The 23,708-nt window shown below is 37.2% G+C and overlaps 1 protein-coding gene across 1 annotated transcript in view; it reads right to left on the reverse strand.

The window, feature by feature from the left end:
* LOC128550701 (cyclin-dependent kinase 14-like) overlaps nucleotides 1–23,708 on the reverse strand; it is a 103,914-nt gene that overhangs the window by 59,831 nt on the left and 20,375 nt on the right. Inside the window, exon 2 of the mRNA XM_053530269.1 lies at nucleotides 14,365–14,436. Within this exon, the coding sequence (XP_053386244.1) occupies nucleotides 14,365–14,436 (72 nt within the window). The remainder of the gene's footprint in view (nucleotides 1–14,364; nucleotides 14,437–23,708) is intronic.

Genomic DNA, 23,708 nt, shown 5'->3' on the forward strand with positions numbered 1-23,708 from the left:
AAGTCTTGGTGTGTTTAAGTTTCATGTATGCACAGTGATGGTGTGTTTAAGTCTCATGCATCAAGTCTGTTGTTAAGTTTCATGTATCACGTGATGGTGTGTTAAGTCTCATGCATCAAAGTCTGGTTTGTTTAAGTTTCATGTAGCACAGTGATGGTGTTTAAGTCTCATGCATCAAAAGTCCTGGTGTGTTTAAGTTTCATGTATGCACAGTGATGGTGTGTTTAAGTCTCATGCATCAAAAGTCTTGGTGTGTTTAAGTTTCAAGCACCAACAGTGATGGATTTTAAGTTTCATGAATCAAAAGTCTTGGTGTGTTTAAGTTTCAAGCACCAACAGTGATGGATTTTAAGTTTCATGTATGCACAGTGATGGTGTGTTTAAGTCTCATGCATCAAAAGTCTTGGTGTGTTTAAGTTTCAAGCACCAACAGTGATGGATTTTAAGTTTCATGAATCAAAAGTCTTGGTGTGTTTAAGTTTCAAGCACCAACAGTGATGGATTTTAAGTTTGATGAATCAAACGTCTTGGTGTGTTTAAGTTTCAAGCACCAACAGTGATGGATTTTAAGTTTGATGAATCAAAAGTCTTGGTGTGTTTAATTTTCAAGCACCAACAGTGATGGATTTTAAGTTGTATGCACCAACAGTCTTGGTGTGGTTAAGTTTCATGTACAAACAATGCACCAACAGACTTAGTGTGTTTAAGTTTCATGCACTAACAATAATGGATTTTAAGTTTACAACTTCATGACCTTATTTGAAAAAGAAAACCATACCAGCTTCTGAGAGTCCAATTGATCTTAACTATAAAAGAATTCTATCTAATCATTATGAAATATTCCAGCTTTTACAAACTTTTAATCCAGCAATCAGATTTCTAATAATGAAATTTCCTCATGTGAATAAAGCTCTTATACAATAAAGAGAAGGAACATATGAAATATTGCCAGCAGTTTACAGATTTTAAGGGAAGTGGGTACCTCTCCACAACAAGTAGATCATTTAGCAAACTGAACAACTTGTATTCAATCTGCTGTATTCAAACATGCCAATGTGATGAGAACTGATCTATAAAGCTGTGAAATTTAACAGAACTTCACATCAATCAGAACAAAACTTTCTTCAATCAATCATAATTTTGAAAAGGTAAACAATTTAAAATCTCATTCAAAATGTACAGTTAAGTTTTTTCCCTTCTTCTTTTTCCCAACATGTCTGGCAAGCTACATAAGCAAGCAATTATGCATAGTTTCGCAGATTCTTTAAATAATGTAATTGTAAGAAGATGTATGTAGTTTGATTACTAAGACAGACTTAAATATATGCAATGTGCATCTGTCACTTAAACATTTTTTACATACGTAAAACTTTAAATGTTGAAAATCAAACTTGACTTACTATATAAACTATATTACTTATGCTACACACAATTAAATGTTATGTGTAACAGTCACTTGTTAAAAAAAAATTATTAATACACACAAAGTGTATAAATAGAAAACCATAACAAAAACATTATCAGAAAAGTCGATTATGTCTTTATTGGTAATTCGGGGTTTACTTCATGGTAAAATAGTCAATATGATTCAAAAGTAGTACAACTATTTTTTCACGGATAATGGTTTAATTCACTACCCGATTCCCCTTTTCTCAATAATGACATTAACATGATAATGTTAAAATACCATGACCCTCTAAAGCACACCTTTAGCTTCCAACAGGACACCAACTGTTGACTTACTTCTGCTGAAACCTATGCCATTCTATAAAACACCCTTAAGCTTCCAACAGGACACCAGATATTGATTTACTTCTGTTGACACATGTGCCCCTCTATAGCACACCCTTCAGCTTCCAACAGGGCACCAGCTGTTGACTTACTTCTGTTGACAGCTGTACCCCTCTAAAGCACACCCTTCAGCTTCCAACAGGACACCAGCTGTTGACTTACTTCTGCTGAAACCTATGCTATTCTATAGCACACCCTTCAGCTTCCAACAGAACACCAGCCATTGACTTACTTCTGTTGACAGCTGAGCCCCTCTATAGAACACCCTTCAGCTTTCAACAGGACACCAGCTGTTGACTTACTTCTGCTGACACCTGTGCCCCTCTATAGCACACCCTTCAGCTTTCAACAGGACACCAGCCAATGACTTACTTCTGTTGACAGCTTTGCCCCTGTATAGCACACCCTTCAGCTTTCAACAGGACACCAGCTGTTGACTTACTTCTGCTGACAGCTTTGCCCCTCTATAGCACATCCTATGACTTCTAACAGGACATAGCCATTGACTTACTTCTTCTGACAGCTGTGCCCCTCCATAGCACACCCTTCAGCTTCCAACAGGACATTAGCTATTGACATATTTCTGCTGACAGCTGTGCTCCTCTATAACACACCCTTCAGCTTCCAACAGGACACCAGCCATTGACTTACTTCTGTTGACACCTTTGCACCTCTATAACAAATCCTACGGCTTCCAACAGGACATCAGCTGTTGACTTACTTCTGTCGACAGGTGTGCCCTCCTATAGCATACCCTTCAGGTCCAACAGGACACCAACTGTTGACTTACTTCTGTCAACAGATGTGCCCTCCTATAGCACACCCTTCAGGTCCAACAGGACACCAGCTGTTGACTTACTTCTGCTGACCTGTGCCTCTCTATAGCACACCCGTTGGGTTCAACAGGATACCAGCCACTGACTTACTTCTGCTGACCTGTGCCTCCCTATACAAAACATTTAATACCTGATCAAAGCTGCGTCTAGTATTGTAAGATCATTTAATTTCATTGGCACAAATTCTATAATTTTCACCAAAAGGTCTATTTTATTGGGACTTCATTGGGCTGTGTAGAACCACAAAACCTACAAAAAGGTAGTCCTTCATGAATTAATTATTTCATAGTAGTTAATCTACATCAGTATGATTTTTTTATTTCATGGTAAGCTGTTACCTTAATTTAATAGTAAATGTTATCTAATGTCTTTCAACATGCAGCAGGCTCAAGTGAAAATAAATTACAAAAACATTTGGTAACAAAGTTATGAACCAATGGGTGGCAAGTTTACAATAGGAAATAAACATTGACATTTTAGGATGTAGACATGATTATATGTACATTTAGAATTTTTGTCAAATCAATTAAACATTGAAAACCATTTTGCAGATAAGTGGTTACTGCTGGGCAGTCAACAGACACAATGTCTCACAAACAACCACAAAGTATTCTGAAGAATCAAGAGTTAAAAGTCACACAGTGCTTAATCATGCTTCAAAAAGATTTTTCAAAAACAGACCTATTCTAGGAAAGTAACCAATTCTGTCTAATCTTTAAGAAAAAGTTCCTTTATTTGTGCTGCATCCAGGCACATCACAGGCAGGCACGGACCTTCCATATACCAGCTGGATAGCTTTCTCACAAAAAAATATGGTTTCGAACGCACAGCAGTGAGGGGCCAGTGATTCAGTCAGTGTCCTACACCACTCTGCCATGGAAGGCCAACATTAGTCAGAGTCCTACACCACTCTGCCATGGAAGGCCAACATTAGTCAGTGTCCTACACCACTCTGCCATGGAAGGCCAACATTAGTCAGTGTCCTACACCACTCTGCCATGGAAGGCCAACATTTGAAATGTTATATAGTAATTACTTTAAATTCACTGCTCAAAAGACTAAAGTAGCAACCAAAGTAAATTGCAGGACCAGCTTGTACCAGTCATTCAAACAAGAAATTAAAACTGGGAAGCTAAAGTTTGAGTCATGAAATGGACAAATACCGGAGGAGACAATACAGAAATAAATCTAAAAAACAAACAACTCAAACTGAAACTCGTCTACCTAATACATGTGCAATACATGCAACATTATGTTTTACTCTGGTGTGAAAACGAGTTGATAATGCTGAACAGTACCATGTACAACTGAATCATTTATTTGACCCAGGCTATTCAACAACAAAAATATTCTCTTCCAGTATACAAACATGTGTTTAGCATTATGAATCAATTAAAAACCCATTTCAACTACTTAAGAAGTTATAAATTTTCACTTCAAACAAATTTGCAAGGCAAAAAAGCTAAAAAGATTTTTTTCTAAGCTGCTTCAAGAAAGTTTACTGCCTGGATACATTTTTAGTGTTGTATTTGTTGTCTGTCACATTTTTTAAATTTTAAGATTACCCAGTTAAAAGTCACAATAATCTCTAAGTCAAAATGAGAAATTTGTGAATTAAGACCAAAGGTAACTTGGACCACTACTTAAAGCAGGTGTATCTTTATCCAACTACATTAACAAGGCTAATGCAACACTGAGCATGCCTAGCGTAAAGATATCCATAAAACAGTTTTGTTAACTAACTCAAGCTGTTCTATTTATGTTTACTGCCTGAAATGTTGCAAAGTTGTTGCACTCTGCTGAAGCTGACTACTGTTTTGTTGTATTACTCTACTGAAGCTGTTGCTACTGTTTGTTGTCTGCTGCTGAAGCTGTTGCTACTGTTGTTGTTACTCCTGCTGAAGCTGTTGCTACTGTTGTTGTTACTCCTGCTGAAGCTGTTGCTATTGTTGTTGCTGCTGCTGCTGAAGCTGTTGCTACTGTTGTTGTTACTCCTGCTGAAGCTGTTGCTACTGTTGTTGTTACTCCTGCTGAAGCTGTTGCTACTGTTGTTGTTGCTGCTGCTGAAGCTGTTGCTACTGTTGTTGCTCCTGCTGAAGCTTATGCTACTGTTGTTGTTACTCCTGCTGAAGCTGTTGCTACTGTTGTTTACTGCTGCTGAAGCTTTGCTACTGTTTGTTCTGCTGCTGAAGCTGTTGCTACTGTTTTATTACTCCCTGCTGAAGCTTATGCTACTGTTGTTGTTACTCCTGCTGAAGCTGTTGCTCTGTTGTTGCTGCTGCTGAAGCTTATGCTACTGTTGTTGTTACTCCTGCTGAAGCTGTTGCTACTGTTGTTGTTGCTGCTGCTGAAGCTTTTGCTACTGTTGTTGTTACTCCTGCTGAAGCTGTTGCTACTGTTGTTGTTGCTGCTGCTGAAGCTGTTGCTACTGTTGTTATTACTCCTGCTGAAGCTGTTGCTACTGTTGTTGTTACTGCTGCTGAAGCTGTTGCTACTGTTGTTGCTGCTGCTGCTGAAGCTGTTGCTACTGTTGTTGTTACTCCTGCTGAAGCTGTTGCTACTGTTGTTGTTACTGCTGCTGAAGCTTATGCTACTGTTGTTGTTACTCCTGCTGAAGCTGTTGCTACTGTTGTTGTTGCTGCTGCTGAAGCTTTTGCTACTGTTGTTGTTTCTCCTGATGAAGCTGTTGCTACTGTTGTTGTTGCTGCTGCTGAAGCTTTGCTACTGTTGTTGTTACTCCTGCTGAAGCTGTTGCTACTGTTGTTGTTCTGCTGCTGAAGCTTTGCTACTGTTGTTTACTCCTGCTGAAGCTGTTGCTACTGTTGTTGTTTCTGCTGCTGAAGCTTTGCTACTGTTGTTGTTACTCCTGCTGAAGCTGTTGCTACTGTTGTTGTTACTGCTGCTGAAGCTTTTGCTACTGTTGTTGTTACTCCTGCTGAAGCTGTTGCTACTGTTGTTGTTACTCCTGCTGAAGCTGTTGCTACTGTTGTTGTTACTCCTGCTGAAGCTGTTGCTACTGTTGTTGTTACTCCTGCTGAAGCTGTTGCTACTGTTATTACTTCGCTGAAGCTTATGCTACTGTTGTTGTTACTCCTGCTGAAGCTGTTGCTACTGTTGTTATTAACTTCTGCTGAACGTTTTACTGCTATTTGTTACTCCTGCTGAAGCTGTTGCTACTGTTGTTGTTGCTGCTGCTGAAGCTTTTGCTACTGTTGTTGTTACTCCTGCTGAAGCTTTTGCTACTGTTGTTGTTACTGCTGCTGAAGCTTTTGCTACTGTTGTTGCTGCTGCTGCTGAAGCTGTTGCTACTGTTGTTATTACTCCTGCTGAAGCTGTTGCTACTGTTGTTTTATCCTGCTGAGCTTATGCTATGTTCTTTGTTGCACTCCTGCTTAAGATGTTACTACTGTTGTTATACTGCTGCTGAGCTGTTGCTACATGTTGTTGTGCTACTGCTGCTGAAGCAATTATGCTACTGATGTTGTTACTCTGCTGAGAGTGTTGCTACTGTTGTTGTGTTGCTACTGCTAGCTCTTGCTACTGATGTTGTTACTCCTGCTGAAGTTTGCTATGTTGTTGCTACTGCTGCTGAAGCTTTTGCTATGTTTGTTCTGCTCTCTGAGTGTTGCTAGCTGTTGTTTTACTCTGCTGAAGCAGTTGCTATTGTTGTTACTGCTGCTGAAGCTTTGCTATGTTGTATTTCTCTGCTGCTGAAGCATTGCTATTGTTGTTGTTACTGCTGCTGAAGCTATTTGCTACTGTTGTTATTTCTCTGCTGCTGAACTGTTGCTATGTTGTTAAATAATCTGTCTGGAAGACCAGTTTCTACATAATTTATCTTTTTAAGCTGTTGCTACAGTTGTTGTTGCTGCTGCTGAAGCTTTTGCTACTGTTGTTATTTCTCCTGCTGAAGCTGTTGCTACAGTTGTTGTTGCTGCTGCTGAAGCTTTTGCTACTGTTGTTGTTACTGCTGCTGAAGCTGTTGCTACTGTTGTTGTTACTCCTGCTGAAGCTGTTGCTACTGTTGTTGTTACTCCTGCTGAAGCTGTTGCTACTGTTGTTACTCCTGCTGAAGCTGTTGCTACTGTTGTTGTTATTCCTGCTGAGGTGTTGCTATTGTTCTTGTTGTTGCTACTGCTGCTTAAGTATTTACTACTGATGTTGTTACTGCTGCTGAGGTGTTGCTACTATTGTTGTTGTTGCTACTGCTGCTGAAGAATTTGCTGCTGATGTTGTTACTGCTGCTGAGGTGTTGCTACTGTTGTTGTTGTTGCTACTGCTACTGCTGTCGCTACTGATGTTGTTACTGCTGCTGAGGTGTTGCTATTGTTGCTGTTGCTACTGCTGCTGAAGCATTTGCTATTGTTTGTTACTTCTCTGGTGTTGCTTTTGCTGTTGTTGGTACTGCTGCTGAAGCAGTGGCTATTGTTGTTACTGCTGCTGAGGTGTTGCTATTGTTCTGTTGTTGCTACTGCTGCTGAAGCATCTGCTATTGTTGTTTTTACTGCTGCTGAAGTATTTGCAATTATTTTTACTGCTGCTGCTGAAATTTTGCTATTGTTGTTGAAATAATCTGTCTGGGAAAATGTACACAAAGTTTCCTAGAAAATTTACAAACATAATTTATCTTTTTATTTAACAGTCAAGACAATTATTTTGCAAATGAAATGAAATTTCAGGAAACATTTTATATTTACTATGTCAGCCATGCAAAACTAATTACAAACACAGCAAAATGTAAAACACAATCTGTAATATTACCTTGAAAAAGAGCTTTGTGAAAAGCTATCACTTCATTTAACTAAGAAATTAGTCCAATTATAAATAATCTAACACTTTAAACATGATATTAATAAACTTTGATAATGTTTTGTTTGTTTGTTTTGGGTTTAACGCCGTTTTTCAACAGTATTTCAGTCATGTAACGGCGGGCAGTTAACCTAACCAGTGTTCCTGGATTCTGTACCAGTACAAACCTGTTCTCCGCAAGTAACTGCCAACTTCCCCACATGAATCAGAGGTGGAGGACTAATGATTTCAGACACAATGTCGTTTATCAAATAGTCACAGAGAACATACGCCCCGCCCGAAAATCGAACTCGCGACCCCGAGATCCGTAGACCAACGCTCTTACCTACTGAGCTAAGCGGGCGGGCTCTTTGATAATGTAGCAGTTGATTTCAATACAATCAACACAGTTTATTTTCCGGTATAGGTAACTAATATTTACCTTGCAATATAGCCCCAAGACAATTTTATGACGGATTATCTTTGAACACCCCTGGACTTATTGCACTCAACTGCCACATTATCAAAGTTTATTAGTATCAACTTATTTTCTTTGAAAACCCATACGTGCAACAAGTGTAACAACTTTGTAACAGGACCACCTATGGAACATCCAGACCAAGTTTCATCTACTTCATACAAATGGTTTCAGCAAAGATGTTGTTTGAGTATGAAGACATACAGTACCTAACACATACAAATGGGTGACTTTGTTATCTGATTCACTGACCCCCAAAACGATTGGGCTCAACTGCTGATTACAGGCAATCCTCCTTTGTAATTCTAAAGATACAGAAAAGTTCCACAAAACGAACAGTTCAAAAATAAGAGAAACAGTTTTTAAAAGAACTGATTAATTTTCTACATAATTTCAATGGTCATAAGATTTTCTTTGAAAACCCATACGTGCAACAAGTGTAACAACTTTGTAACAGGACCACCTATGGAACATCCAGACAAAGTTTCATCTACTTCATACAAATGGTTTCAGCAAAGATGTTGTTTGAGTATGAAGACATACAGTACCTAACACATACAAATGGGTGACTTTGTTATCTGATTCACTGACCCCCAAAACGATTGGGCTCAACTGCTGATTACAGGTAATCCTCCTTTGTAATTCTAAAGATACAGAAAAGTTCCACAAAACGAACAGTTCAAAAATAAGGGAAACAGTTTTTAAAAGAACTGATTAATTTTCTACATAATTTCAATGGTCATAAGATCCGAAAATTGGACTGGTCAACTATTATGTAATACAACCACTTTTCACAGAACCAACCTGTCAAAATGTGTTTTTTAGGTCTCAGTAATGTGACAGCAAGACTATGTCCTTAACAACTCATACGTGTCAACTGTCAACTAATCTCAGGGATGGGGGTGCGTGGGGAGGTGGGGCGGGGGGGTATAAATGGACCAACCTACTTTTATGACATAATGTGTGAACCCCTGCAAAATGCAGTTCTTGAAATCATGAACACTTCAAACCATTAAAGAACTGTTCATGAACTAACATTCAACAGTTCTTGATTTGTGTTCATGAATTTTTGGACATGAACTGTCCTGAAAAAGTGTTCATGAACAGTTCATGTACTACTAAAGAATCACTCAGAGTTCTTGAATTGTCCATGATAAAAGATTAAAGGAACAATCATGATGTTATTTTCTTGAATCTTTCATGCACTACTCATGACAGGTAGTTCATACACTAATGAAGGATCATGTTCATGAACAGTTCACTGCTAGTTCGTTAAGATAAAATGGCACAATAAAAAATATAGCAAGAAGTTCATGAACTATTCATGTTCAACAAAATATCAAAAACCATTCATGAAGTGACTAGTTCATGAACTGTTCATGTACATTAGTTCTTGAAGTCATCTTTCACTTTTCATGCACTGTTCATGAACATGGTATTTAAGAATAATTCAAGAATTTGTGCCATTTTATCTTCACGAACAATTCATGAAGTGTTCATGAACTCTGTTCATGAAATACGCATGCACTGTTCATGAACAGTTATGTTTCATTTCGCAGGGGTATCTTTTTAGCCGCTCTCACGTCAATGCGCCATAACGAAACATTATATTTTGTCTTGGCACGTGCACCAACATGCAAACAAGAGGGCCATGATGGCCCTATATCGCTCACCTGAGTAGAGTTGCTTGCTTGAACAAATTTCTTAGCTAAAGCTTTAAGATCTAGGCCTTCTGGTTTATTTTTAGCAAATTTATGAAGATTTCCCTATGCACAATCAGGGGTCACACTGGGAATTTTTTTCTCTGAGCCACTACTTTTTCCGAAGATAAAATTATGAGGCCATCAACGGCGAAGCGCATAGCACTGACGTTCTTGTAGGACTACATTATATGTACCAAAGTACTCCTACTACTCAAGAAATTAATGTAGTTATTACAAATAGCTTTTTAAAGGGTTTTTAAGGATAGTAACCCTTTAAAAAGCTATTTAGAAAATCAATTTGTGTTAATTTCTAAAATTATCATTTTTATAAACATCTGCTATTTAATAAAAAAAATTTGAAAATCACATTTAAAATAAAGATGTCAAAAAAAGAAAAAAAAATTGTTTAAAAAAAACAGTGTCTTATTTTGTACATTACCTATAAGTGGGTGGGGTTCGATGCTTTCGCATGTTTTATTCTCGAAAAATACTTCAAAATAAGAGCTCCTTTTGCAACAGTTGTCATATTTTTCTTAAATGTAGACTTTTTATTGGCTTTTTATTAAGATTGCACTAAAAAATCTCGTCAGAAATGACAGAAATATCCGAAAATCACGGTCGCAAAAACGGGTGACAAATTCGGAAAACGTAAGTTAGAATTAAATATTTGATAAAATACCTATGTTTTATTGCTTTTCTATCATCATAGCTATTCAATACTTACAATATGTGCTTGTCTAAAGCATTTTTATTTGTTTTTGCCCAAACTAACCCTCGGCAATCATAGAAAATTTGTCTAACGGCCGACTGCTCATAAAATCGTATCAAGTGCACAAAATGATTATTATAATTATCCAGTTTGTTATTCAATAATCTAATTATCGCCAATTAACTGTCTGATCAAATAAAAAAATTGCAAATTGGCTCCCTCCCTTTCAATAACGGATGTTGTGTCTACACAGACTATCGATTTTTCACACCTTTTGGTTCGTAAAACTGGCAATACTTGTAGTTTTGCAGACAGACATAGCTTCGGGCCATTTTCGCCAATTAGAAAATTTCGGAGCCACATTTAATTTTTTGTCGCAAATGGCTCAAGTGGCGATTGACAGCGTGACCCCTGACAATCAAGTAACCCTGGGGCTGGGTCAATCTGACCCTGGGGGGGGGTCAAGATCTAAACAAATTTTGTAGAGGTCCACTAGGCAATGCTAGATGTCAAATATCTAAGCTCTAGGCCTTCTGGGGTTTTTTTTTAGAAAATTTTGAAGATTTTTCTATGTATAATCAAGTAACCCCATGGGGCGGAGCCAATTTGAACCCGGGGGTCATGATTTGAACAAATTTTGTAGAAGTCTACTAGGCAATGCTACATGTCAAATATCTAAGATCTAGGCCTTCTGGTTTATTTTTAGAAATTTTTTGAAGGGGCGGGGTCAATTTTGACCCCGGGGGTCATGATTTGAACAGATGTTGTAGAGGTCCACTAGGCCATGCTACACGTGAAATATCTAAGCTCTAGGCCTTCTGGTTTATTTTTAGAAATTTTTTGAAGATTTTCATATGTAAAATCAAGTGACCCCTAGGGCGGGGTCAATTTTGACCCTGGGGTCATGATTTGAACAACTTTAGTAGAGGTCCATTAGGCAATGCTACATGTGAAATATCTAAGCTCTAGGCCTTCTGGTTTATTTTTAGAAATTTTTTGAAGATTTTCCTATGTAAAATCAAGTAACCCCTGGGGCGGGTCATGCTTTGAACAAACATGGTAGAGGTCCACTAGGCAATGCTTCGCACCATATATCTAAGCTCTAGGGCTTCTGGTTTTTGAGAAGAAGATTTGTTAAGATTTTCTATGTAAAATCAAGTGACCCCTGGGGCGGGGTCAATTTTGACCCTGGGGGTCATGATTTAAACAAATTTTGTAGAGGTCCACTAGGCAATATCTAAGCTCTAGGCCTTCTGGTTTATTTTTAGAAAATTTTTGAAGATTTTCATATGTAAAATCAAGTGACCCCTGGGGCGGGGTCAATTTTGACCTGGAGGTCATGATTTGAACAACTTTAGTAGAGGTCTACTAGGCAATGCTACATGTCAAATATCTAAGCTCTAGGGCTTCTGCTTTTTGAGAAGAAGATTTTCCCATGTAAAATCAAGTGACCCCTGGGGCGGGTCAATTTTGACCTGGAGGTCATGATTTGAACAACTTTTGTAGAGGTCCACTAGGCAATGCTACATGTCAAATATCTAAGCTCTAGGGCTTCTGTTTTTTGAGAAGAAGATTTTCCTATGTAAAATCAAGTGACCCCTGGGGCGGGGTCAATTTTGACCCTGGGGGTCATGATTTAAACAAATTTTGTAGAGGTCCACTAGGCAATGCTACATGTCAAATATCTAAGCTCTAGGTCTTCTGGTTTATTTTTAGAAATTTTTTGTAGATTTTCATATGTAAAATCAAGTGACCCCTTGGGCGGGGTCAATTTTGACTTGGAGGTCATGATTTGAATAACTTTACTAGAGGTCCACTAGGCAATGCTACATGTCAAATATCTAAGCTCTAGGGCTTCTGCTTTTGAGAAGAAGATTTTCCTATGTAAAATCAAGTAACCCCTGGGGCGGGTCATGCTTTGAACAAACATGGTAGAGGTCCACTAGGCAATGCTTCGCACCATATATCTAAGCTCTAGGGCTTCTGGTTTTTGAGAAGAAGATTTGTTAAGATTTTCTATGTAAAATCAAGTGACCCCTGGGGCGGGGTCAATTTTGACCCTGGGGGTCATGATTTAAACAAATTTTGTAGAGGTCCACTAGGCAATATCTAAGCTCTAGGCCTTCTGGTTTATTTTTAGAAAATTTTTGAAGATTTTCATATGTAAAATCAAGTGACCCCTGGGGCGGGGTCAATTTTGACCTGGAGGTCATGATTTGAACAACTTTAGTAGAGGTCTACTAGGCAATGCTACATGTCAAATATCTAAGCTCTAGGGCTTCTGCTTTTTGAGAAGAAGATTTTCCTATGTAAAATCAAGTGACCCCTGGGGCGGGTCAATTTTGACCTGGAGGTCATGATTTGAACAACTTTTGTAGAGGTCCACTAGGCAATGCTACATGTCAAATATCTAAGCTCTAGGGCTTCTGTTTTTTGAGAAGAAGATTTTCCTATGTAAAATCAAGTGACCCCTGGGGCGGGGTCAATTTTGACCCTGGGGGTCATGATTTAAACAAATTTTGTAGAGGTCCACTAGGCAATGCTACATGTCAAATATCTAAGCTCTAGGTCTTCTGGTTTATTTTTAGAAATTTTTTGTAGATTTTCATATGTAAAATCAAGTGACCCATTGGGCGGGGTCAATTTTGACTTGGAGGTCATGATTTGAATAACTTTACTAGAGGTCCACTAGGCAATGCTACATGTCAAATATCTAAGCTCTAGGGCTTCTGCTTTTTGAGAAGAAGATTTTCCTATGTAAAATCAAGTAACCCCTGGGGCGGGTCATGCTTTGAACAAACATGGTAGAGGTCCACTAGGCAATGCTTCGCACCATATATCTAAGCTCTAGGGCTTCTGGTTTTTGAGAAGAAGATTTGTTAAGATTTTCTATGTAAAATCAAGTGACCCCTGGGGCGGGGTCAATTTTGACCCTGGGGGTCATGATTTAAACAAATTTTGTAGAGGTCCACTAGGCAATATCTAAGCTCTAGGCCTTCTGGTTTATTTTTAGAAAATTTTTGAAGATTTTCATATGTAAAATCAAGTGACCCCTGGGGCGGGGTCAATTTTGACCTGGAGGTCATGATTTGAACAACTTTAGTAGAGGTCTACTAGGCAATGCTACATGTCAAATATCTAAGCTCTAGGGCTTCTGCTTTTTGAGAAGAAGATTTTCCTATGTAAAATCAAGTGACCCCTGGGGCGGGTCAATTTTGACCTGGAGGTCATGATTTGAACAACTTTTGTAGAGGTCCACTAGGCAATGCTACATGTCAAATATCTAAGCTCTAGGGCTTCTGTTTTTTGAGAAGAAGATTTTCCTATGTAAAATCAAGTGACCCCTGGGGCGGGGTCAATTTTAACCCTGGGGGTCATGATTTAAACAAATTTTGTAGAGGTCCACTAGGCAATGCTACATGTCAAATATCTAAGCTCTAGGTCTTCTGGTTTATTTTTAGAAATTTTTTGTAGATTTTCATATGTAAAATCAAGTGACCCCTTGGGCGGGGTCAATTTTGACTTGGAGGTCATGATTTGAATAACTTTACTAGAGGTCCACTAGGCAATGCTACATGTCAAATATCTAAGCTCTAGGGCTTCTGCTTTTTGAGAAGAAGATTTTCCTATGTAAAATCAAGTGACCTCTGGGGCGGGGTCAATTTTGACCCCGGGGTCATGATTTGAATAAATTTGGTAGAGGTCCACTAGGCAATGCTTCACATCAAATATCTAAGCTCTAGGGCTCCTGGTTTTTGAGAAGAAGATTTTTAAAGTTTTTCTTTCGGTTGCCATGGCAACCAGAGTTCACCATGGAATTCAATTCTTTGAACAATTTTGAAAGGGGGCCACCCAAGGATCATTCCTGTGAAGTTTGGTGTAATTCTGTCCAGTGGTTTTCAAGAAGAAGATTTGTGCCCCCAAAGTGCAATTATTACATGTGCCCCGAAGTGCAATTATTACATGTGCCCCCAAAGTGCAATTATTACATGTGCCCCCAAAGTGCAATTACTACATGTGCCTGCAGACTGACATAAATAACCTAAACAAGTTACTTACACAGTCGACCAAAACTGGCTGAGATTCTTCTTTTCAGTTTTTTTATTCTGCTAACAGACCCCTTCTCTTTTCCTGAAAAATACAAACATTTCAATGTAAGATATCAGTAAACCCATTAAAGAAATACTGTTGATGAGTCTAGTAATAAATTCAGAATATGAGCATGTTTTGTGAAATGTTGTACAGTGGGGGTGATTCTGTGAACATATATGACTTTGTGTCTATGTTAATCATCAAGAGTCTCATATACTCATAGTCTTACTGTAACATAACATTTCGATAAATTCAATTTTTCTTGGATGGTGACATTTCAATTTTTATGGCAGAAAAAGGCACCCAGATAGAAGTAAAACCATTCCAGAAGGCAACTAGAAGATCTCCAACCTGTTACTCCAGTATCAACAACTTGCTTGGTTTCACATTATAGTCAGTTGATATATATATATATATATATATATATATATATATATATATATATATATATATATATAAAGAAAGTATTCCTTGACTCATATTTTGCTATATCAAAGTATAATTCATTACGCTGCAATGTCTGTTTGAATGCAGTCAAGCATTCAAAAAGAATTTGTAATATTGCAGACAGTTCCTTTGGTAACTCAGCTAAAACTAGACTGAAATTAAAACACAAATGGAATAATTCTAGCCGTGAAGGGCAACAGATTCAAACTCAGAAACCTTAACTACTTGGCTTAGGAAACCTTAAACTTAACAAACATTTTTTTATCAAATGCATATTTAGCCAACTTAACGATCTATTATCTTCAGACAGTAAACAATTTTCCCCTTTTAACAATAATGGCTTATTAAGTCATAATTCAAATAGGCATATAACTTTGTAGTTTCTACAGAGAAAAGCAGTATTGATTTAAAGCGGTTATTACCATAACAAATAGATAAAAAAAATAAGCAGTAACCATACTCCAAAATTATGTTACCACATTTGCTACAATAGCCAATAATCAACCACTTATTTCTGCAAGTTTTCTTTGGAAGCATGCTAAAACAAACTCATTTCAATGGGAAGGTTTGGAAACATTATACATGGAGCAGGTCTGTGGCAACTTGAAATGTCATGGACACTGAACAGTTTAATTCCTGAAGTTTAAAATACTTAATCTCATTCAATGGGAATGAACTGCCAGAAAAAATTATGAGTCTTAATTGTTGCCATTCCACAGGTCAACTATTTAACTAGTGAATGTATGGAATCCTAAAAACCCAACTGTCTGTTAGTAATATTGAAAAAAATCTTTAATGCAAAAAATATGTACATGTAGTCAAATTTTAATACCAGGCCTCTGCATCCATTTCAATGTCATATATTTAAGTACAAGATACAGAAAAGGGCACTTCTATTCAGTGGTAAGACAACAGAACTGGGAACAAGAAGGACATGATGCTGCTATATTCATCACCTGATATTACAAGGCTAACAATACTCTAAGGGCATATAACTTTAGACAAATTTGTCCTATTAACTCATACTAAGTTTTATGGGAATTACTGATCACTGTACAGGTAGAAATGAAGTATAATTAAACGGTAGTCGAAACAAGAGACGTGGAAATTCCAAGAAAACCTAAGGTATCTAAAACATTTTCTATTTTTAGGAACAGTGACCTTGACTTTATAGAGGCCTTGACCAGTGTAGCCAAAGAAACAATCCAACATTTACCTTTTTGTCCTACACACCTAATTCAATATGCAGTATCTCATTCCTGACAAAGCTAATTTTTTATGTAAGCTTGAAATACACCAAGTTTTATGACAGTAGGTCAACCCTAACCAATGTTTTATTTTTAATGGTGCCAGTCAGAAAAAATCTTATTGTCAATCTAATAACCATGTTTTCATGTTCGAAAAACCTGTTCAAAAAGGGATTGATGTTGTGAAAAAGTAAAATAGATTTATGGAACCTTTGCACTGCAAGTCTGATCATCTGACACAATGATTAAGACTGTGTTGCTGACATTGTATTAAAAGATCATATAAAAAACATGTAAAAGAGTTGTCTCTTAATAAAATGGTCTCTTAATAATTGTAGTCATTTATAAAAGACAATACCTTGATTTGTGAAGATGTACCATTGTGGCATATCCAAATATCAAATGTCATGTACATTATAATATTTGTTTGACTGTGTTAGAAAGGTTTTTTATATACATGTGCAAATGTAACTGTAGCAGTGTGTATATAATGTATATAATTAGTCTATGATATCGATTGTCCGATTAGCTCAGTTGGTAGAGCATCTGACTTGCAAGCAGAAGGTCGCAGGTTCGAGTCCTGTATCGGGCTGCACATTTTTCCGCTCCTATTACATTGGTGCCGTGAGTGTGGTGACTAGCCTTGGAATCCTTGAGCTAGGGTGAAGCAATGGCTGGGTTAGTCAAAAAGAATCTGAGTTTGTCTTTGAAAAAAAGGAGGGAGGAATGTAGCAGTGTGTATATAATGTATATAATTAGTCTATGATATCGATTGTCCGATTAGCTCAGTTGGTAGAGCATCTGACTTGCAAGCAGAAGGTCGCAGGTTCGAGTCCTGTATCGGGCTGCACATTTTTCCGCTCCTATTACATAATTAATAATTGGAAAAGCGTGAAAAGTTTTGTACACTGTCACTTAATGAATAAATTTGAAAATTCTATCTATTCACAAAGACTCTGAAGTTGACCCTACCATCTCAATACACAAATATAGCCTTGGTCCCTAAAGGTTAAGTTCCATTTAAAACCTATTACTAGGTGGACAAGACAAGTTTGAGTACAATACCCCTATCAGCCACCATTCTAGGTTTGAAATTGAAAAACCTAGTAGAACAAAATACCTATGTTAATGTCAGGAGTGTTTGCAATCAATTACTGTAATCCAGTGCATCACCAGCAGAGAGAAATATTGATCAGACCAAACATCTGTATCATCACAAGAAATACCCCCATCAAAAAGTGGGCCTGTGGAGATGATGTACTGTTTAACAAGCTAGAATGAGCAGAAATCTCAGGCTGCAGCTTCTCTCTTTTTTGCCAAGTCTTTTTTTTCTTCTGACACCATCAGACATACATTTTTTAAATGTTTATATGCATCTTTGCTAATATCAACTACTGTCTTCTATTTTTACTTAGGAAGATCATTCAAAACCTTTCAATACTGCATGTTTGATCACAGTTAAACAAGTATCTAACAAGCATAGAGGAAATCCCACGAAAAAAGTTTTTTTTTCCTTACATTTTTTATTAAACAATGATAAGTTTGTCTTACTTTTCATCATCTAATTCCATAATCAAAATTAATATCCTTTACACTTTTTACTTTAATGTTTATTCTGACAGTCAAAATATCATTAAAAATCCTTAACTCTTTAACTGAATGAAATGATAATCCCCCATAGATGTAAATGTTTTGTTGTTATTTAGGGAGAGGAACTATATAAGTTTTTTTTCGTTCTGATCCCTTTCGTATTTGTGTTATATATGTGTAAAAGTTTGATTTGATGTGATTTTCGAAATAAACATGTTTAAACTGAACAATCAAAAGACAGTTCTTCAAATAAGCTTGATATTCATTACATCTGGTAACAGTACATCAACCTTAATTAGAGTTATAAACTGGAACCATCTTTTCAACAATCACAGCAGAAAACAAGAGGACCATGATGGTCCTGAATCGCTCACCTCTTCCCACATGACCCAGTTTTGAGTATGACATCGTTTTTTCTATTATTTGACATAGTGACCTAGTTTTTGAGCTCATGTGACCCAGTTTTGAACTTGACCTAGATATTTTCAAGATAAAAATTCTGACCAATTTTCATGAAGATCCATTGAAAAATATGGTCTCTAGAGAGGTCACAAGGTTTTTCTATTATTTGACTTATTGACCTAGTTTTCGAAGGTACGTGACCCTGTTTTGAACTTTACCTAGATATCATCAAGGTGAACATTCTCACTAATTTTCATGAAGATCTCGTGAAAAAAATGGCCTCTAGAGAGGTCACAAGGTTTTTCTATTTTTATACCTACTGGCCTAGTTTTTGACCGCACGTGACCCAGTTTCGAAAATGACCTAGATATCATCAAGATAAACATTCAGACCAACTTTCATACAGATCCCATGAAAAATATGGCCTTTAGAGAGGTCACAAGGTTTTCCTATAATTTGACCTACTGACCTAGTTTTTGATAGCACGTGGCCCACGTTACCTACTGACCTAGTTTTTGACCGCACGTGACCCAGTTTCGAACATTCAGATCAATTTTCATGAAGATCCATTGAAAAATACCTCGTTTTTGACCACAGTTGACCCAGTTTCAAAACTGACCTAGATATCATCAAGATGAACATTCAGACCAATTTTCATACAGATCCCATGAAAAAGTATGGCCTCTAGAGAGGTCACAAGGTTTTTTTATTATTTGACCTACCGACCTAGTTTTTTAAGGCATGTGACCCAGTTTCAAACTTGACCTAGATATCATCAAGGTGAACATTCTGACCAATTTTCATGAAGATCCATTCAAGGGTATGGCCTCTAGAGAGGTCACAAGGTTTTTCTATTTCAAGACCTACTGACCTAGTTTTTGATCGCAGTTGACCCAGTTTCAAACTTGACCTATATATCATCAAGATAAACATTCAGACCAACTTTCATACAGATTCCATGAAAAATATGGCCTCTAGAAAGGTCACAACGTTTTTTCATTATTTGACCTACTGACCTAGTTTTTGATGGCACGTGCCCCACTTTCGAACTTGACCTAGATATCATCAAGATGAACATTCTGACCAATTTTTATGAAGATCCATTCACAAGTATGGCCTCTAGAGAGGTCACAATGTTTTTCTATTTTTAGACCTACTGACCTAGTTTTTGACCGCACATGACCCTGTTTCGAACTTGACCTAGATATCATCAAGATGAAAATTCAGAATAACTTTCATACAGATCCCATGAAAAATATGGCCTCTAGAGAGGTCACAAGGTTTTTCTATTATTTGACCTACTGACCTAGTTTTTTTAGATATGTGACCCACTTTCGAACTTGACCTAGATATCATCAAGGTGAACATTCTGACCAATTTTCATGAAGATCTCATGAAATATATGGCCTCTAGAGAGGTCACAAGGTTTTTCTATTTTTAGACCTACTGACCTAGTTTTTGACCGCACGTGACCCAGTTTCGAACCTGACCTAGATATCATCAAGATGAACATTCAGACCAATTTTCATACAGATCCCATGAAAAATATGGCCTTTAGAGAGGTCACAAGGTTTTCCTATTATTTGACCTACTGACCTAGTTTTTGATGGCACGTGCCCCACTTTCGAACTTGACCTAGATATCATCAAGATGAACATTCAGACCAACTTTCATACAGATCCCATGAAAAATATGGCCTCTAGAGAGGTCACAAGGTTTTTCTATTATTTGATCTACTGACCTAGTTTTTTTAGATATGTGACCCACTTTCGAACTTGACCTAGATATCATCAAGGTGAACATTCTGACCAATTTTCATGAAGATCTTGTGAAATATATGGCCTCTAGAGAGGTCACAAGGTTTTTCTATTTTTAGACCTACTGACCTAGTTTTTGACCGCACGTGACCCAGTTTCGAACCTGACCTAGATATTATCAAGATGAACATTCAGACCAACTTTCATACAGATCCCATGAAAAATATGGCCTTTAGAGAGGTCACAAGGTTTTTCTATTATTTGACCTACTGACCTAGTTTCTGATGGCACGTAACCCAGTTTCGAACTTGACCTAGATATCATCAAGGTGAACGTTCTGACCAATTTTCATGAAGATCTTGTGAAATATATGGCCTCTAGAGAGGTCACAAGGTTTTTCTATTTTTAGACCTACTGACCTAGTTTTTGATGGCACTTGACCCAGTTTCGAACTTGACCTAGATATCATCAAGGTGAACATTCTGACCAATTTTCATGAAGATCTCATGAAATATATGGCCTCTAGAGAGGTCACAAGGTTTTTCTATTTTTAGACCTACTGACCTAGTTTTTGATGGCACGTGACCCAGTTTCGAACTTGACCTAGATATCATCAAGGTGAACATTCTTACCAAATTTCATAAACATCCCACGAAAAATGTGACCTCTAGAGTGGTCACAAGCAAAAGTTTACGGACGGACGGACTAACGCACGGACGACGGACGACGGACGCTGCGTGATCACAAAAGCTCACCTTGTCACTATGTGACAGGTGAGCTAAAAATGCTGCTTTAGTAAATCTGAACTTGATCATGACCTTAAATTACGGCATATAAATGCGCCTTTTTATCATAAAAAAATTTTAACAAGAGCACCGTCTTGCGGGTGCTGATGCTCATCTGATTTTTTTTGTATATTAGAAAAATCGTTCTACCCATGATTTTCTAAGTCCAAAAAGGGCCATAATTCTTGCAAAAAGCAGGATGGAGTTATGTTTCTTGATGTACAGAGTCAGCTTATCATGGTGAACAACTGTTGCAAGTTTCAAAGCAATAGCTTGATTAGTTTAGGAGAAAAGCTGAACATAAACTTAACCAATAAATCTGATATTTTCTAAGTCCAAAAGGGGCCATAATTCTTGCAAAAAGCAGGACAGAGTTACGTTTCTTGCTGTACCTGGCCAGCTTATGATGGTGAACAAGTGTTGCAAGTTTTAAAGCAATAGCTTTGATAGTTTATGAGAAAAGCTGACCTAAACATAAAACTTAACCAAGAAATCTGAATTTCTAAGTCCAAAAGGGGCAATAATTCTTGAAAAAAGCAGGATGGAGTTATGTTTTTTGATGTACAGGATCAGCTTATGATGGTGAACAAGTGTTGCAGGTTTCAAAGCAATAGCTTTGATAGTTTAGGAGAAAAATTGACCTAAACATAAAACTTAACCAAGAAATCTGATATTTTCTAAGTCCAAAAGGGGCCATAATTCTTGCAAAAAAGCAGGATGGAGTTATGTTTCTTGCTGTACAGGGTCAGCTATTGATGGTGAACAAGTGTTGCAAGTTTCAAAGCAATACCTTTGATAGTTTAGGAGAAAAGCTGACCTAAACATAAAACTTAACCAGGCAACGCCGACGCAGACGCCGACACCGATCAAGTGATGACAATAACTCATCATTTTTTTTCAAAAAATCAGATGAGCTAAAAATGACTAACAAGACAATTGGTTATGGATTGGAAATGGTTTTCCATGTTCTGGCCCCTGTGACCTTCACCTTTGATCGAGTGACCCCAAAATCAAAAGGGGTCACCTACTCTGCATGTCCAATCATCCTATGAAGTTTGAACATTCTGGGTCAAGTGGTTCTCAAGTTATTAATTGGAAAGTGTTTTCCATGTTCCGGTCCCTGTGACCTTGTTCTTTGATCAAGTGACCCCAAAATCAATAGGGGTCACCTACTCTACATGTACAATCATCCTATGAAGTTGTAACCTTCTGGGTCAAGTGGTTCTCAAGTTATTGATCTGAAACGGTTTTCCATGTTCAGCCCGTGACCTTGACCTTTATTCTGGTAATCCCAAAAATGATAGGGGTCATCTACTCTGAAAGCCATATCACCCAATGAAGTCTAAAGGTTCTAGGTCGAATTGTTCTCCAGTTATTGATCAAAATGAAGCATGATGGACGGAGGGCTCCTGTGACCTTCCTTTTCGATGGAGTGACCCCAAAACAATAGTGGAGTGACTCCAAAACATCTACTGTGTATGTGCTATCACCCTATGATATTTGAAGGTTCTACGTCAAATGGTTCTCAAGTTACTGATCGGAAATGGATTTCCATGTTCTGGCCCCTGTGACCTTGACCTTTAATAGAGTGATCCCAAAATCATTAGGGGCCATCTACTCTGCATATCCAATCATCCTATTAAGTTTCAACATTCTAGGTCAAGTGGTTCTCAAGTTATTGATCGGAAATGGTTTTCCATGTCCAGGCCCCTGTGACCTTGACCTTTAACAGAATGACCCTAAAATCAATAGGGGTCATCTACTCTGCATGTCCAATTATCCTATGAAGTTTCAACATTCTGGGCCAAGTGGTTCTCAAGCTATTGATCGGAAATGGTTTTCCATGTTCATGCCTCTGTGACCTTGACCTTTGATGGAGTAACCCTAAAAACATTAGGGGTTGTCTACTCCACAAACCCTGCCATCCTATGAAGTTTGAAGTTTCTAGGTCAAATGGTTCTCCAGTTATTGATCGGAAATGAAGTGTGACAGATGGACAGGGCAAACACAATATAATAGGAGTTTCAAAGTATCTAAATTCATCAATCAACAGCAATAAATGGGATAATCATTACTATTTCACAATTTCTGTCTATTTTGAGTAAAATGATAAATTGCAATGATATATGTCTAATTTTAATTTTTCAAACATCTGCTCTACAGAACACAATCATCAAATCTCATCATCCATCTCTGCCTTATTTCTAGGGTCATCTTATACTCACTTTTGGTTCCATTGTCAGAAATATTAAACTCTGATTCCTGGAAATATTTGGTAAGCTTTTATAACATTTACACTGCTCACTGATTCACCAGGGAATATATAATCCCAGTATTGATTGACAGTTTCTGTTTCACCAATCTGATAGACTGGTAAAATGGAATGACCTGCATAACTCACATTCATCTATAATGTGATCTATAGTTAATATCTAATCTTATATAAATATTCATATTAAAACAACAAAGCAAAATACCGTATTTTCCAATTTCAATTCAATTTATTTTCGATCATGGCATATTACATGCATGTGATCATGACAACACAAGTAACAAAATATAACAGTCAAGAAACAGTTACATAAACATATGAACAGTATGCTCTTACATAATAAGATAATGTAGTTAATTGTTACAAGTATCAGATTTGAAAATATTTTGCCTAACATTACAGTTACTAAATTATCTAAATCAAAAGAAATTTTACATGGAGGATGAATCTATCGAAAAGCAGCCAAAATAATTTTGCAAAATAAAGCTAGTTTAGTAAGTTTTGGTCTATTATTATTGTTCATGAGTTCCTCAAACTTGTAAACATTAGGGTGAATTCTGTAATAAGCTGCAATGTATTTCTTTCTGTCATCATTAAAAAAATTACATTTAAATAAGTAATGAAACTCATCCCCTAGAGAATTGGAATTACACAAATGACAGAGTCTCTGATTTTGTTCAATATCCATATATCGCCCTTTTTCAATTGGCAATTTGTGATTAGTAGTTCGAAATTTGCACAAAATAAAAGCTAAACTACTAGGAAGTAAATCAAGGTATTCTTCAAAACAATGGTTTGTCTTAAATAATCT

This window comes from Mercenaria mercenaria, chromosome 18 (genome assembly GCF_021730395.1).
Source record: "Mercenaria mercenaria strain notata chromosome 18, MADL_Memer_1, whole genome shotgun sequence".
In the NCBI taxonomy this organism is placed as follows: Eukaryota; Metazoa; Mollusca; class Bivalvia; order Venerida; family Veneridae; genus Mercenaria; species Mercenaria mercenaria.